The sequence below is a fragment of the Toxotes jaculatrix genome, chromosome 10 (genome assembly GCF_017976425.1).
Source record: "Toxotes jaculatrix isolate fToxJac2 chromosome 10, fToxJac2.pri, whole genome shotgun sequence".
NCBI classification, from domain to species: domain Eukaryota; kingdom Metazoa; phylum Chordata; class Actinopteri; family Toxotidae; genus Toxotes; species Toxotes jaculatrix.
In genome coordinates this window covers 25,561,885-25,577,311 of record NC_054403.1, presented here as the reverse complement: position 1 = coordinate 25,577,311, position 15,427 = coordinate 25,561,885, and the positions used below count along the sequence as shown (strand labels likewise).

The 15,427-nt window shown below is 42.2% G+C and overlaps 1 protein-coding gene across 2 annotated transcripts in view; it reads left to right on the top strand.

Moving 5' to 3' along the window:
• The window catches only part of sec24b (SEC24 homolog B, COPII coat complex component), a 21,175-nt gene extending 6,430 nt beyond the window's left edge, over nt 1-14,745 (top strand). For both annotated transcript variants that reach the window (XM_041048450.1, XM_041048449.1), the window contains 20 exons: nt 2,019-2,102; nt 2,572-2,735; nt 3,352-3,536; nt 3,844-3,946; nt 5,100-5,226; nt 5,413-5,522; nt 5,799-5,911; nt 6,163-6,281; nt 6,377-6,432; nt 6,969-7,175; nt 7,857-7,980; nt 8,161-8,319; nt 8,532-8,705; nt 9,094-9,204; nt 9,561-9,736; nt 10,373-10,510; nt 10,838-10,942; nt 11,671-11,763; nt 12,476-12,579; nt 13,701-14,745. In XM_041048450.1, coding sequence (XP_040904384.1) covers nt 2,019-2,102; nt 2,572-2,735; nt 3,352-3,536; nt 3,844-3,946; nt 5,100-5,226; nt 5,413-5,522; nt 5,799-5,911; nt 6,163-6,281; nt 6,377-6,432; nt 6,969-7,175; nt 7,857-7,980; nt 8,161-8,319; nt 8,532-8,705; nt 9,094-9,204; nt 9,561-9,736; nt 10,373-10,510; nt 10,838-10,942; nt 11,671-11,763; nt 12,476-12,579; nt 13,701-13,815 — 2,567 coding nt within the window. In that variant the 3' untranslated portion in view covers nt 13,816-14,745. The remainder of the gene's footprint in view (nt 1-2,018; nt 2,103-2,571; nt 2,736-3,351; nt 3,537-3,843; nt 3,947-5,099; nt 5,227-5,412; nt 5,523-5,798; nt 5,912-6,162; nt 6,282-6,376; nt 6,433-6,968; nt 7,176-7,856; nt 7,981-8,160; nt 8,320-8,531; nt 8,706-9,093; nt 9,205-9,560; nt 9,737-10,372; nt 10,511-10,837; nt 10,943-11,670; nt 11,764-12,475; nt 12,580-13,700) is intronic.
• Nucleotides 14,746-15,427: the final 682 nt, after the last annotated feature.

The following is a 15,427-nucleotide window of genomic DNA, read 5'->3' as shown; positions in this document are numbered from 1 at the left end:
GTTGTCTCAAGTGAAAGACGTAAAGTGGACATGTTATCATAGCAGTGCTGTGTCTTGTCTGAGTGGATTATTCAAACACACGTTTTCTTGTAATGATCTTGTAATCATGTAATCTTTATTTTTATAGCACCTTTCCGACAGGTTAGTGGAGCTGGAGCTGGAGCTGGTTGACTATGTAAAAGGTTTTGTTACATCCAGACATTAATATCTAAAGTACACATTTAAAAAGGGAATCAATTTGTTCTGTGCCACATAAAGTTGTGTGTCATCGGCATAACCATGGAAAGAGATGCCGTGTGCCGATTAAAAAGAAGTGGCCATAAAATCTATCCGTGGGGAAGCCCATGGAAACAAATCTGAAAGGGGAAACTGTCGACCACAGTTTGAAGGAGCTTTAATTATCAGTAACGAGGGGTGGCAACAGCCTGGGGGCAAGCGAAGTGGGCTTGTGATTAGAAATCATAAGACCAGCTGTTGTGGGTTAGAAGAAAAAGGAAATGGGAAACAGCAGAGTAAATCTGCTACAAGGCGACGCGAACTACTGGCAGATTGTTTTACTCTACATATTATTAATCTATGAGCTGACAGAACAAAGGACAAGAAGAAGAAGAGGAGGTGGTGTCAGAAGAGTGTTGGAGAAGGAGAAGAAGGCTTAGCTGTCCCGGTGTCCTCCTCCTCCAGAGCAGATAATCCAGTAGTCTGCTGGTCCGATTTATTCAGAGATAATTGGATCCTGTCCTGTCCAATGAGCTCTCTGCCACAGGCCTGTCGTGTCTTGGTTTGCTGTTGTTGATCCCTCCTTTTGGCCCACATGGATTAATGGGTTCATTCAAATATTCTACCCTTGTAATCCTTTTGGAAAGCCTACTCATTATTGGAAATGAGAGGAAAAACAGTGGCTTCAATAGATCGTAATGCATCTGCAAGAGCCTTTGTCTCACAGGGTACAGTAGCAAATTAGACGGGAAATGTGAGGGCAGAAATAGTGGGATGACTTGCAACAAAGGCTGGATTTGAACTGAGGGTGTTGTGGTTTAACAGTGTGCCTCATAGACTGCCGTTATACTGTATCGACTACACTTATTGAGTTTTGAGTAATGGCCGTTGCTGCACTGCATCAAATTTGTGTCTGTGTGTCTCTGAGTTGTTGGAAGGCCTTCAGTGAAAAGTTTGAAATCACCAACAAAAGGGAAAAAGAATGAAGTCGTTTTTTAGGGGAAAACAGGTAAAAATAATGAAAACACAACTAAACACAAATTTACTTGAGTGTACTTTGAGTATTTCCATTTTCTGCCACTTCATTCTTCTACTCTGTATTAAGGAAAAACCATTGTACATTTTACTACATTCATCTGAGCTGTAGTTACTTTTAAAATTAATATTTTACATTTGACACAAATTTATTAAACACAAGATTATAAAAATACAACATTTTAAGATCACACCAGTGGTTCCCAACCTTTATAAAGTGTGTAGTACAGAATATACTTGTGACAGGGTGACAGAGTTGATAACATAATTTTTATTATCTTTTGCTGTTCTCATGTAGCGATCCTTCATATTCACCTCCGTTCCCTCCATATTTTCTCTTCTCAGAGGCCTGTGCTCCCCACCAAACATATGTACACATTCTTGTTCAAAACTTCAATGCTTCCTTTCATCCGTGTTTTTTTCCCTGTATTCATGCCGTTCCTCTTTCCCTTTCTTTTTCTCTGAGCCCAGAGGGAGTCCAAGCACAGTGCACTTCATGGCCAAACAAAAAAAAGCTCCTTTTCATAATGTTCTGTCTTTTGTTCTTCTTCATCTTTATTTCCTGTTCTTTCTTTCTTTTTGTCTTTTTTTGTTTAGTTTTTTTTAGTTTTTAGTTCTTACTTTTTATGTTTGCTGTCCCTGTGGGACTGCGTTTCACAATGTGAAATTAATTCTTTACTCTTCCACTACTCTCAACCAGTCTTTTGCTTTTCATTTCAGGTTTTTAATTCTCACTATGTTTCACTCTTTCTCTCTGCCTCTCGCAGGTGGTGATACCTCCTCTTCCACCACTGGCAGTGCCTCTCCGGTGCCCAACAGCTATGATTCCCTCGAGGGGAACACTTATCCAGGTAAATGTTGATCATAAGCATGCTGTACTTCTGACTGACATTCATACAGAGATCCTTCACAATGCAAAACAGCTTAGCAAGGCCTGCTGTGTTTGTGAGTTCATAATTTTATTCGTTTTGGCATTTACCTGCTTCTTTAATTGAAAGTAAATCACTGAGTGTAAAGGTACTTTCTCTGAAGGTGGTAAAACAGTGTCTCAGCGACACAGAAAATTGAAAACAGAAGTACGAGATGACAAAGCAGATTGATTGAAAGGGAAACTAATTGTGTCAAACTAAATAGGGGGTATCTGAAGCTTGCTTAGCTTTTAAAATAGTTTCGATATATTTTACTACTTTAAAAATAAATTAAAACTTGTTATAGCTCGTTCAGCATGTAGAGGAAAGTGTGGGAGAAGATGATAATTATCTTCGTTTATCTGTTACATACATTACATTACCATAATGCTGAACTCTCTCTCTTCCCCAGATTCTATGCCACCTTCTAATGATATGACCAACCAGGCTCAGCCCTATGGTAGCTATGGTTACCCCAGCATGCAGCCAGCCTATCGCCAGGGATCGGCCTCCCACGCCGATTCTGCCCCCGCTCACGATCTGTATGGTCAGTCAGGCTACCAGCAGTACTCCCAGGTGAGGCCACGGTTCCTGAGAGGTGTTGACTGATGTTTTCTCATTGAAGCTTCACTTCTTATTATTTGCGAATGACGAGCAGTGCTACCAGCCGGGATGCAGACCTCTGAATTGCCACCCACTTCTGAATTTTTTGGCAAGCAGTTCAGAGCTCTGCTGTTTCTTTTGTGAATGGCTGTTTCCACTGTTGGAGAAACACCCGGGCCAGTCAGATTCCTTATGGTGGCACCTGAGCAGATGATAATGTTGACAGCGTGTCAGTCGCATAGACCTTGAATACAGTTACTGTCATTGCAGACCAGAAACAGAGCTAAAAGAGAGTGAATATTGGACTTATATTTGCCAGATGGCCTCAAAGTATGCTGAACTTACACAGTGTTTGATGCTACTTTGTTGAGATGTGACAAAATAATGCCAACTTTATCTTTTAACATTTAGTGATAAAGTTATCACAGAAGCTTTGTCTCACTGATCTTTTCATCATGGTTTGGCAGTAAGTTAGGATGATAGTTTAGTTTCTTATCCTCTGTTGCAGTAGGAGGAGTGTCCTTGCTGTACTGCCTCGCCAGTCCAGATTGATCACACTTATTTTTCTCTCTCCCTCCTTCGTATTCAGCCATTCCCGAACCTGTCCCAGCTGTCTGCAGCCCTGGGAGGTCTCAGCGGGGTGCCGGAGTTGGAGGTGGAGGCCCTGAGGCCAGTTAATCTGCTGCAGGAGAGGAACCTGCTGCCTCCCAGGCCCTTGGAGGCCCCTGAACCCAACCTCAGCTCTGACCTCAAGAAAGTCAATTGCAGTCCACAGTAAGTAAAGTGTACTTTCACAGTTTTACCACCAAACAAAGGCTTGTTATTTACCAAAATAACTAGTGGGTAAAAGACTCAAAGACTTAAGGAAATTAAAAGCAGGAAATAACAGAAAAAAAACAGAAAATGAAACCTTTTTAATATGAAGGCTGCGTTCTTCTTGCTCTGTCTCTCTCAATGTGTCACTCTCTTATTTGAAAGAATACTTTTGTTTCTCACTCACCTTATCTATGACTTTGTCTAACGTGTGGATGTGTTATCTAACCCACTCTTTCTTTCTCTCTGCTTGTGTTTCTCTGATCAGGACATTCAGGTGTACGCTGACCAGTATCCCCCAGACCCAGGCGTTACTCAACAAGGCCAGGCTCCCTCTGGGCCTTCTCCTTCATCCCTTCAGAGACTTACAGGTATGAGCTGACCCCTGCAGCCCTAAAAAGATTGACACAGTGAAACATTCAGACGCAAAACTTTTGTCTCAGATAGATTTTGGTGTCCTAGAAATAAATTAGCTTCAAATATTATTGTAACCCATTCAGATGCATGGTTTGTGTTGATTTTCCAGTTGAAAAAAATCTTCAAACCATAGTTTGAATTATGTTAGAAAAAACACAAACACTGCTGTTGTTGCTCTTAATTAAAGCAGCTGCATTGTAAAGTTTGGCAGAAACTGATTTTTTCTGAGAGATTTGATGATAGACGTTACTTTGGTGGCAACACATGCACAGCACACTGTAATAAAATACATTGATTGCAGCCTGCAATTTCTCCCTTACACTTTTTGTAAACAACAAGATACAGTGAATTAAATAGTATGCAAAACCTAGTCTTTGTTTAATTGCAACAGTCAGGACAGAGGAGACAGACTCCTGACAGTCAGGAGACAGTCAGGAGTCTTTTGTAGACAGTTTACAGCTGCAGTGGTGGCAGGATCAGGAGATTGATGATGAGGTGACGGAAGATAAAGATAGGTGAGTGTATTTATAGAGGTGTTCGGTGACATGATGTCAGAGGGAGTGAACTGACGGAGAACAGCGGTTCACTGAAACACAGGACAGAAGGACCAGCCAAACACTTATCGAAGTTTAGAAGTGGCTGGAAACTTTCTTCACTCAAACAGCAACAACTGCAGCTTAATAGACAAATTTTGGCTGTTTGTGTGCTAACAGAGTAGTAGGCTGGAGACAAACAGCTGGAAACTCCCAGGCTCTGCTGCTTTCACTGTAACGCCATGGATACAGGTTCACAGTCACCATGTGCTTCACACTACACCACTTTCCAATTTCACAGTACACAACTCTGTGGTTGTAATAATTTGTTTTTCAAATGTAAAACTGACATTGCCTCTCCTCCGCGCTTCTACCAGTCACCTCTAAATGCTCTTTCAAATCCTGGCACCGCTGATAGTTTGTTTGCAGAAAAAGCCTTTAGGAATATGTTTTGCTAAGTTCAGGAGTATTAAAAATAATAAAAGAAATAAGTAAAGAAACCTGTAATCCTCAGCTCAGAAGAAACGTTTTATTAATCTTTAATCCATTTTCTTGCCCTTGTTCTCCTCTGCAGCAGTTACCGGTTATCACGTCAAACACGATAGTGCGCTGTCGCTCCTGTCGCACCTACATCAATCCCTTTGTCACCTTCCTGGACCAGCGCAGGTGGAAGTGTAACCTCTGTTACCGGGTCAATGATGGTATGAGTCCAGTCCAGTGCTATCCTCGGTGTCAGTAATATTCTTCATTCTTCTGTCTCGTGTTCTGTTTTCAGTTGTCCTGTCCTGTTTTGCATGACCCGTCCTGTGTTTTTGTTAATTAAATATCGCTTTGTGTTGCACATCATTTAGCAAATATTTTACTAACTTAAATTCTTTCTTGTTCAGTTCCAGATGAGTTTATGTACAACCCAGTCACCAGGTCGTACGGCGAGCCCCACAAAAGACCCGAGGTTCAGAACTCCACTGTGGAGTTCATCGCCTCCTCAGACTACATGGTACGCTGTCTCTTCTGTCCTCAGACTTTGGGTTCTTCTTGTAGAAAAATTAATTTTCATTGTGCAAAGTTTGTTGTGCAGTTATGAATTTTTGTGTAGTGTGGCTGTTTGTCCACTAGAGAGCAGTCTAGTCTTGGAGCTACATTAGCTCATACAGATTGTCAGATTAGTGATGTAACAGTTTGTGCATTTTCACACTCAGGCATCTGTTTTTAAGACTGTTAAAGTCATTACGTCCCCACTGAAGTGTTTTTGTTCTACGGTTTGCATCTTCAGTTGCGGCCTCCTCAGCCGGCAGTCTACCTGTTTGTCCTTGACGTGTCTCACAATGCTGTAGAAGCAGGCTACCTGAAGTACTTCTGTGAATCACTTCTTGAGAACTTGGATAAGTGAGTACTGCTGATATACCTGTAATGCAGTTTTTTGATGTTTGTCATCTAAGTCACTGCAGTAGAGCAGAGAAATTTAAATTGTCAGCTCTCTAAAATATTTTTATGATGCTTTCCTCATAAATTAGATAAAGCAGAAGATGAAAATAAGCAGATGTTACGAACATCTGTCACAATCATTTCTCCACAGCATCTTTGTTGCTGTTTTACCATCTAAACCAGCTCTGACGCAAGGTTGTTGTGTGTTTCAGGTTGCCTGGAGATACACGCACCAGGGTGGGCTTCCTCACCTTCGACAGCACCATCCACTTTTACAACCTGCAGGAGGGGTTATCCCAGCCACAGATGCTGGTGGTGTCTGACATAGACGGTACGTCAGGTGACAGGAGTCAGGATTTAGATTTCACATCATCAGGAGGGAGAGTAACTTCATGATTTTAACCGATTTCAACCTTCTTTGCACAGACGTCTTCATACCATCCCATGACAGTCTGATGGTGAATCTAAAGGAGAGCAAAGAGGTAGACTCTTCTTGTTTGTGAATAGAAGCGTGTTCATGACCCCGTTTGATTCATATCATGATTGTTGTTTGGCACATTTTCAGGCTTGTGTGCATTTGGGTGTAAAATTTGTTAGATTTTTCTCTCGTCTCAACCGTTTCCTTTTCTTTCTTTCTTTCCTGTTTCTGTTCCCTTCTTTTCTTACCTTTGTCTTTCCACCTGCTCTTACCCTCCGTTTCTCCCCCCTTCATCCTCCTCGTGTTCATACCACTGTCTCACCTGTCTCCTGTTTCTCTTCTCATAACATTCACATTGAAATTTTGTCAAGAACAATGTGCTGTGAAATGTTTTGCTACTGTCTCCAGCCAATTGTGCAAAATTAAGTAACTGGTGCTACTGTAAAATGTACAATAAGCAACATGAAGCATAAAGCTAAAATTTGCAATGAAATCTGGACATTAATGAAAATTCTCTCTTTCCATTGCATCATGTTCATTAAATTCCTCGATCCCTGTTTCTTTCATTTAACCTTCTCCCCCCACACTTCCCTCCTCCAGCTGGTGAAGGACCTTCTGAACTCGCTGCCGGCCATGTTCAGCCAGAGCAGGGAGACCCACAGCGCCCTCGGCCCGGCGTTACAGGCCGCTTTCAAGCTCATGTCATCCACTGGGGGCCGTGTTACAGTTTTCCAGACCCAGCTGCCCACACTGGGTGCTGGTATGCTGCAGTCAAGGGAAGACCCCAACCAGCGTTCGAATTCTAAGGTGTGGATGAGAGGGCTGACATTTCACTGTTTTTCGGTTTACTGTGGTTATAATATCTCTCCTCTTTGATTTACTGATGGTGAAGTGTGAGTTTCTGTAGGTGCTGCTCTTTTTGTTGTTCAGCAGTGTTTTATTTTCTCCTTCCAAAGGTGGCAGCTGCTAAATTTTAACCTCAATGTGGATTTATAATTTTTGTCCTGGCACTTTCAGTGCTGCCATATTTATATTCCCTGCCACAAGTCACTCTAATTACCAGCCACGTGACAACTGGGTCTCACATTTCAGTTTAGAGACAGAACACTGCTTTCTATTTTTGATTTGAAAAACCTGCCAAGACGTTACTGCAGCGGTGTCCAAAAATCATAAAATGAATAAAGTGAACTGAGAACAGATGTGCTTTCCTGCTCAGAACAAAGTGATTCTCTGTTCTTTAGATTTTGATTTCTGGAGAATTTTGAGGCCACAAAAAAAAAAACCAAAGTTCAATCCAGCAGTGAAAAAAGGGATGCTCCTCATCAGCCAAATTATGTGACTTCAGTCTGCATCCTGTTACAAGTGATATGAAACATTACTTTGTGGATAATTTAAATCCAAAAAACCCTCCTTAAATCTGGTGATGATGGATTCTTTCTCTACTTTGTGAAGAGAGATTTTTTTTGTAATAAGTCTGTATCTTCCCAGGGAGTCCAGCACCTCGGCCCCGCCACAGACTTCTATAAGAAACTGGCACTGGACTGCTCAGGACAGCAGATTGGGGTGGATCTTTTCTTGCTCAGCTCTCAGTACACTGACCTTGCCTCGCTAGGTAATAATGCATTTTAACCTCACTGACGTCAGTACTTTAATTCAGCCTGAAATATCTTTCCAGCTACTGGATAAACATAATGCTAAATGCTCAGTAGTGTTGACAGTATTATGCTAAATTTATGCTAAAGTTTCAGAATGAATCAAACGCCTTTCTTCTTTCCCTACTCCTGTTCTCCAGCTTGTGTGTCCAAGTATTCAGCGGGCAGCATCTTTTACTACCCCTCCTTTCATTACATTCACAACCCTGCACAGCTGGAGAAGTTCCAAAAGGACCTCGAGCGCTACCTCACCAGGAAGATCGGCTTCGAAGCAGTTATGAGAATACGATGCACTAAAGGTAACTGGAACAGAGGTCACTCACACCGTCCCTCCAGATATTTGTTATCCCATGTGACAGTGTTGTTTTCTACGTCACTTAAGAAGAAATAAGCATCTGTTTACTTGGATGTGTGGTGTACTTTTGCATTAAAGGTTGTTTTCTGCACACGTTTGTACATAGATCTTTTAAACATAATGTTTGTCCCTGCCCTCCTGTCTCCTTACCCTCAGGTTTATCCATCCATACGTTCCACGGTAATTTCTTTGTGCGCTCCACTGACCTGCTGTCCCTGGCCAATGTGAACCCAGACTCTGCCTTTGCTGTCCAGATGTCAATTGAAGACTCTCTAGCAGACTCATCTCTGGCCTGCTTCCAGGCTGCTCTGCTCTACACTTCCAATAAAGGTACAAACTCTCACACACACACACACGCTTTAATCATTGTGAGGAAGTCTGTGTGTTTTAATCCGTACATCCTTCACCACTACAATACTTCAGACCCTTTAAGACATTTAAAAACACACCTGATCCAGCAGCCAGCAGTAGGAGCTTGTAGTTATTCTGGCTGATTTCCAGGTCTGAACATTTGGTGGTGCTAGTGCGAAGCAAAACGTTTCCCAAAATAGTTCTTACTTCACAGTAAAACCTCATTTGATAAATAAATAAAAATTCTTTGTGTGTTGACACGTGACCCCCAGCAGGATAAATAGTAATACTGATTATAGTCTGTTTTTCTAATTTTCAAGCAGAGTAAAACAAACAGCTGTATCACTGTCTCTGACTGTCCCCGTAGGAAAGAGACGCATCCGAGTTCACACTCTGTGTCTGCCGGTTGTCAACCAGCTGAGTGACGTGTACGCTGGGGCTGATGTCCAAGCTATCACTTGTCTGCTAGCCAACATGGGTGAGTCTCTGTTCTATCTTACTGTTCACTCCTTCTGACTGATTTGAAAACCGCTGTAATGTGTCAGGCTTTCGCAACATCTGGGCAGCCTTTGGTTTCCGTTCAATAACGTAAGTAAACTTGGTGTTAAACAACTCAAGCAACTTTATGGACACAAATCATTAAAACTACTGCACAGGAAAATATGACTAAAAGATCTGAAACTCTTTAGTGTGGTTTGAAAGTGGTAAATATACAGTAAAATATACAGCAATGTTTAGTTTCATTCATTCATTAAACTCGTTACTCTCCTGAGGAGGCACAGAAATGTCACAGCCATTTCAGAGTCGAACATCTTTACTACATTATTTTTCCAGCCATCGACCGGTCGATATCGTCCAGCCTGTCCGACGCTCGAGACGCCCTGGTGAACGCGGTGGTGGACCTGGTGACCGCCTACAAGAGCAACGTGTCGAACCTGCAGCAGTCTGGGCTCGTCGTTCCCGCCTCCATGCGCCTCTTCCCTCTCTACATCCTCGCTCTGCTCAAACAGGTGTGGCTGCTTTACAGGAGGCAGCACGTAAAGACACACAAACACACTTGTTAAATAGGTTAATCATAGGCTTAGGCACGCACACACACACACACACACAAACACACCATAAAGGCTGTGTTTACAGTCATACAAACTCCCTACACAGCCACTGACTGTATACATCCACCCAGGACTTGTCTATTCATACATCCAGGGTGTGTCCACATTCAGACACACGCTCAAAACCTCTGCGTCATCTGAGACAAATACTCCAATAAGTCACATAAGTGCACTCCCTCAACTTGAATTACAACATCTATGGACTATTTTTCTTCATGATTAGATGTTATCACAACTTGATTCCTCCTGTTTTTTTTTGATGCAGCCTGTCTTTAATCCACCTTTATTAGACTATAGGGATTTGTTTTATTTAGTATTTGTGTGTGTGTTTATGTGTGTGATCTGTAGATGAAACCTTGGTTTTTGCTTGTTTGAATTCTCAAATGTTTGAGGCTGGATAAAAAGATGGTTTAGAAATAAGTCCAGTCAGTTTTATTTACATAAGAAGGTTTTACAGTCCATAAAACAGAGGCCCCCCAGTGAACAAATAAAAATAGGGGAAACACTGTTGAAAACATTTGTATTTCCTTCCAGAAAGCTTTGCGGACAGGTACCAGCACGCGGCTGGACGAGCGGGTCTTTGCCATGTGTGAGTTCAAGACGCAGCCGCTGCAGCAGCTGATGCGGATGGTTCATCCTGACCTGTACAGGCTGGACAACATGTCAGACCAGGTACAACACGACTCAGCTAAATGACATTTGAGTGATGAATCAGTTAAGTTAAAGTGACTGAAATGATTTGGAAACTTTGGGTACTTGCATGTCGAATCATAACCATCCTAAATCTTTGGTTAAAGTTAAAGTCTACATTAAATATGGTAATTGTCTGAAATGGCTGTGGGGTTGGTGGGATATGACTTTGGAATAATATGTAAATGTTGTCAGCTTACTAGTTGAAGTGATTCTGCTCCTGGTAATGTAAGTTATCAGGAGCAAGAGGAGGAACAAACCTGCGTGTCCTCCAGCTAATCTGTTGCACCGGTTCTGTGTGACCTGCAGGGGGCGCTCCATCTGAATGACACAGTGGTTCCACAACCTCATCTGCTCCACCTGTCTGCTGAGAGGCTGAGCAGAGATGGAGCTTTCCTCATGGACTGTGGCAACGTAAGCTTCGCTTAGTGTTATTTTTCTTATTAAAGAATGTCAGGGGCTTTGCAGTTTTAAGTTTAAGTAAATTAAAAGCGAGTGCACTGTTATTTTATCCTGTAAGAAGGAGAAGTAAAGGATTGGATGAGCAGCAGCAGCAGCAGCAGCATTGCCAGCCCAGTTTTAGCTGAATTTTAGTTTCACCTGATTTAATTTAAGGGGGTTTTAAACCTCAGCCAATAAAATACAGAGAGGAAACTGAATCATTATAATTGTATGACAGGAAAGAATTTAGCTGAAAGACCCTGAATCTCAGTGCAGAAACTCAGTTATGTACAGACTTATCCCTGGAAGGTGTTTGTGGTAGACTGTATTTTTCCCCTCAGCCTTAAAATTGGATTCTTTGGACATAGTGTTGCAAAGATTAGTTGATTAAACAGAAAATGAATGTATAACTAGGTTCAAGCTTCCCAGATGTGAGAATTTGTTGCTTGTCCTCATCGTATGTGACAGTAAACCGAATATGTTTGGACTTTCGACTGCTGGTCAGACACAACAAGAGATTTTAAGACGTCACCAAGAAATTTATGGGCAGATTAATTGTCAATGAAAATAAGTTACAGCCCTAGTTGCACATTTAGTTACGAATATGTTTATCCTTATTTTTGAAACATAGATTTTGGGGTTTTTTAATCTGTTTCAGGAAAACGTGAGACTGTTCTGACACGCTCTGTTTCTGTCTGCAGGTGTTTTACCTGTGGATCGGCAAATGCTGCAATGAGATGTTCATACGAGACGTTCTGGGCTGCCCCAACTACGCCTCAATACCCCCCAACATGGTCAGTGACACAAACTCAGATACAAGGTTGTAGTAAAATTGAGCAGCTTTGTGTTCATTTTTTAAAAAGTAAATTAAAAATGATGCTTTTATATCCACTATGTTCACAGAGGAGGTTTGATCCAAATATCAGGAAACTGCAGAGATTAACTGGGAAGAGGGAAGTGGCAGTTTTGTTGTGCATGTTGAGCTGACACAAACGCCACCGCCCAGCTGCCGCGGGGATGATGCAATGCAGCATTGTACATGTTCCCATGAAAATGAGTCACAGTTTTACTTTACAGTAAAAGGGGTTTCTGTTTGTATTGTCAGAAAAAAATAACTCGTGCAGCAAAACAGATTTGCTGGTGTAGCTGTTCTTCCTTTTAACAGACCATGCAGCTACCTAGAAAGCTCTGTCATTACCACGCTCTGGGGCAACGCCCAGAACAAACAGCTACTGTCAGCATTTGTTTATGCTGTTTATTCAATTTTCCTACAAAGGGGTCGATGCATCCTAGAGCCACCCACGAACCCCGCATTTCAAACCACAGGCATATTTCTAGATGACTGCATGAGTCCGTGTTATCTGTTTCCTGTCTGAAGCACGCAGCAGTAAAAACAATATTGTTGATGTTTTGGTTGTGCTCTCTCTCTCTCTCTCTCTCTCTCTCTCTCTCTCTCTCTCTCTCTCTCTCTCACTCTCACTCACTCACTCACTCGATGAATCCCAGAGTCACATTCCTGAGCTGGAGACTCCTCTGTCCAAGAGGGTGCGAGCGTTCCTCGACTGGCTGCAGGACAACAGAGCGTTCAGCTCGACGATACACGTCGTCAAGTAAGCACTGCTGCACACCTGGATTGACATCTGACTTTAACTAACACTTCCGTTTCTTCTCATATCCAGATGCTGTACACCGCCGTTATTCAGATATTCAGAACTGGTTCTTTGAGAAAAACAACCGTATGGCGCTGATTCCCACACGGATGGAAGCAGGGCTGTCCCCTGTTTGTACTGTAGCATCTAATCTTACAGCCCGGCACCTGTTTGTAACTCCTTCTTCTTCTTCTGTGTTATAATGGCGGTTGACAGACAGCTTTTAGTTGAATTGCTACCACCAACCAGGGGTAGTAACGCGTTTCCCATAACCAGGTGTCGGTAAAAACATCAGAACAAAGCGACAGAAAAGGCAGTTTCTTCTTTTTCTGTGTTTTCAACATTGACTTCAAATCACTGTAGCAGCAAAATTAGTGCCACTTCCTCTGTCCCCAGCTGTAGCAGCTGCAAGACATGAGGAGGTTTGGGCGTTGGAAGGCACATTAATGTGACAGTGTCCCTCAGACTGAGGGTTCCAGTGCAGTGCTTTCACCCGGGGATGAACAGAAACCGGGTGTGGCCGGTTTCATGTTAAGGTGGAATCCGTCTCTCGGGAGAGATTGGCCTGAGGTTGACAGAAAAATATTTCCAGTGTAAACACATAGTAAGCAGTGAGGTCACAGATTTGACAGCGGTGGTAAAGGCTTCCACAGGGAACGTATTGTTTCTGTTTCCTCTCTCTCCTCCTCTTTGTGGCACAGCATTGTTGTTCAACCACATGTTTACACCATGGTGTTGTTGTGGGGGAGGACTGATGTCAGTACAAATGGACTGAGTGGTGGTTTGAACAGTGAATAAACAGTACATGTGACGAGGTGGATCGTGCTGTCATTCGGTTTTAAGTACACAAATTCGTTTTTTTATTCAGGCAAAGTTTTGGACAACTGCTTGATGTGACAACATGTAGCAACTGAAAAGAAAAACATGATTCATTTCTGAAAGAAAGGTGTTGGGGAAAAAAGAGTGAGGGTGTTGTTTTGATATCAGAGCCAAAGTTCAGTTGTTTTATTGGCACTGGCATAGGAAAAGTCCGGCTATCGCTTAAACACTTGTCTTTGTTCTTCATTTTTTTTCTCCTGCAGGGACGATGCTTCGGCTAAAGCCACTTTCTTCCAGCACCTGGTGGAGGATCGGTCCGAGTCGGCCTCTTCCTACCATGAATTTCTGCAGCACATTCAGCTGCAGATGTCCATGTAGGCTCCCGTCACACGGAGAGAAACTCTGGCTGCTGGAATCGTCCGACCGGTGCGAGGAAGGATTTCAGCCTCGTAGAGTGAAAACTAGCGTTTAGCCAGTGACGGACACCCATCGCTTCCACAGACCAATTTTAGCGAGGTGGGTTACCTCCCCTTCTTTTAAACAGTCTTATTAAACAAAACAACCCTCGAAGCTCATTGGTCAGCCGTGATTTGACCATCAGAAGGGGAGGATAGTTGTAGAAAAGAATAAAGAATCACAGGAATAAATGAATCAAGGAACAGGGATTCATTACATGTCAAAATGAATTATTGAACACGCTCCTCCAGCGTCTCCTCGCTGCCTCTTGATCACGGTCAAGCCCTTGTTTAGCCTCTCGTCAGATCCGTCACTCATGAGAAAAGAACGGGGAAGAAAGTCGAGCCAAGAAGATGCCACTTCAGTACGTTTTAGTTTAATCGGTTTTCGTGAGCCTCACATGTAGCTAGTGCTGTCTTTTTTTCTTTTTTTTAATTTTCTAATTTATTCCCTTCCTCACTCCCACGGTTTCATTATAAGACAATTTTGAATACACTGGAGAACAGAAACAGGCATTTCTTCTGTTGTTTTTTCGGCATGTGCTTTGAAATACGCATGTCACCGTTTTGTTTGCTGCTAGTCCGAGGATAGACGACAACCGGGAACATAATTCAACGGTAGTTGGACGTTTAAAAACCTCCCTGTCGGCTCCCTCTTCTCTGCTCCGCTTTGTGGACTGATTTTGTCGAGCTCGAACTTAAGAAAAGCCCCACTGTCAACAATCTTACTCTCATTGGTTTTATTTTTTCCAGGCGCTAACTCAAGTTGCTATCCACTTTGTAACTATTGAAAAGAATCTTTTATGTGCGATAATTTATGAACCAGCTTATTAAATAAAAAAGAAAAACAGAACTCTGCTTTTTTTCATATGATTGATACACAGATATTTATGGTTTTAAAAATAATTATTTTCTATTAATTTGTGTTCAGGGGAAAAAAAAAAACTTTTCCTACCCCATTTACTGTCAGGACTCCTGTTCCCAGAGTTTCCCTCCACAAACAAACTGTCAGTGGTGTTCATTTCTGCCGTTATCGTAGAAACAGGGTCTGATCATTCATTTGCTTCCAGGTAATGATGAAGTGATATGATTCAGCCAGAGCCTGAGCAGTAAATATAGAACTTTATGAGGTATTTGTGTAGTGTTTAGTGTAAACTTGCTATGGTCTGTCTGTCTGTCTGTCTGTCTGTCTGTCTGTCTGTCTGTCTGTCTGTCTGTCTGTCTGTCGCATCTCTCTTCTTCGTTTCCTGTTGCTCCCCCAACAGGACACTGATTTTTGTTTATATGTTACAACCTTGTTACTGCAGTGGACCTCTGGCACTTTGCACTTGTTAACCTACAGCTCCAGGTTTAAGTAAATCTTAAAGAAGACAAAACTATATAAACCGCAGTACTGTGCAAAAGTTTAAGGAGCTAAAAGTAAAGTGAGTGAGTATTTCTCAAAAATAATACCATGAATGTTTAATTTATCAGTTCTTCTCGGTACACATGTTTTTCAAGGTGCGTTTCAGGAAGGTCGTTCCTGCATTGTGGAG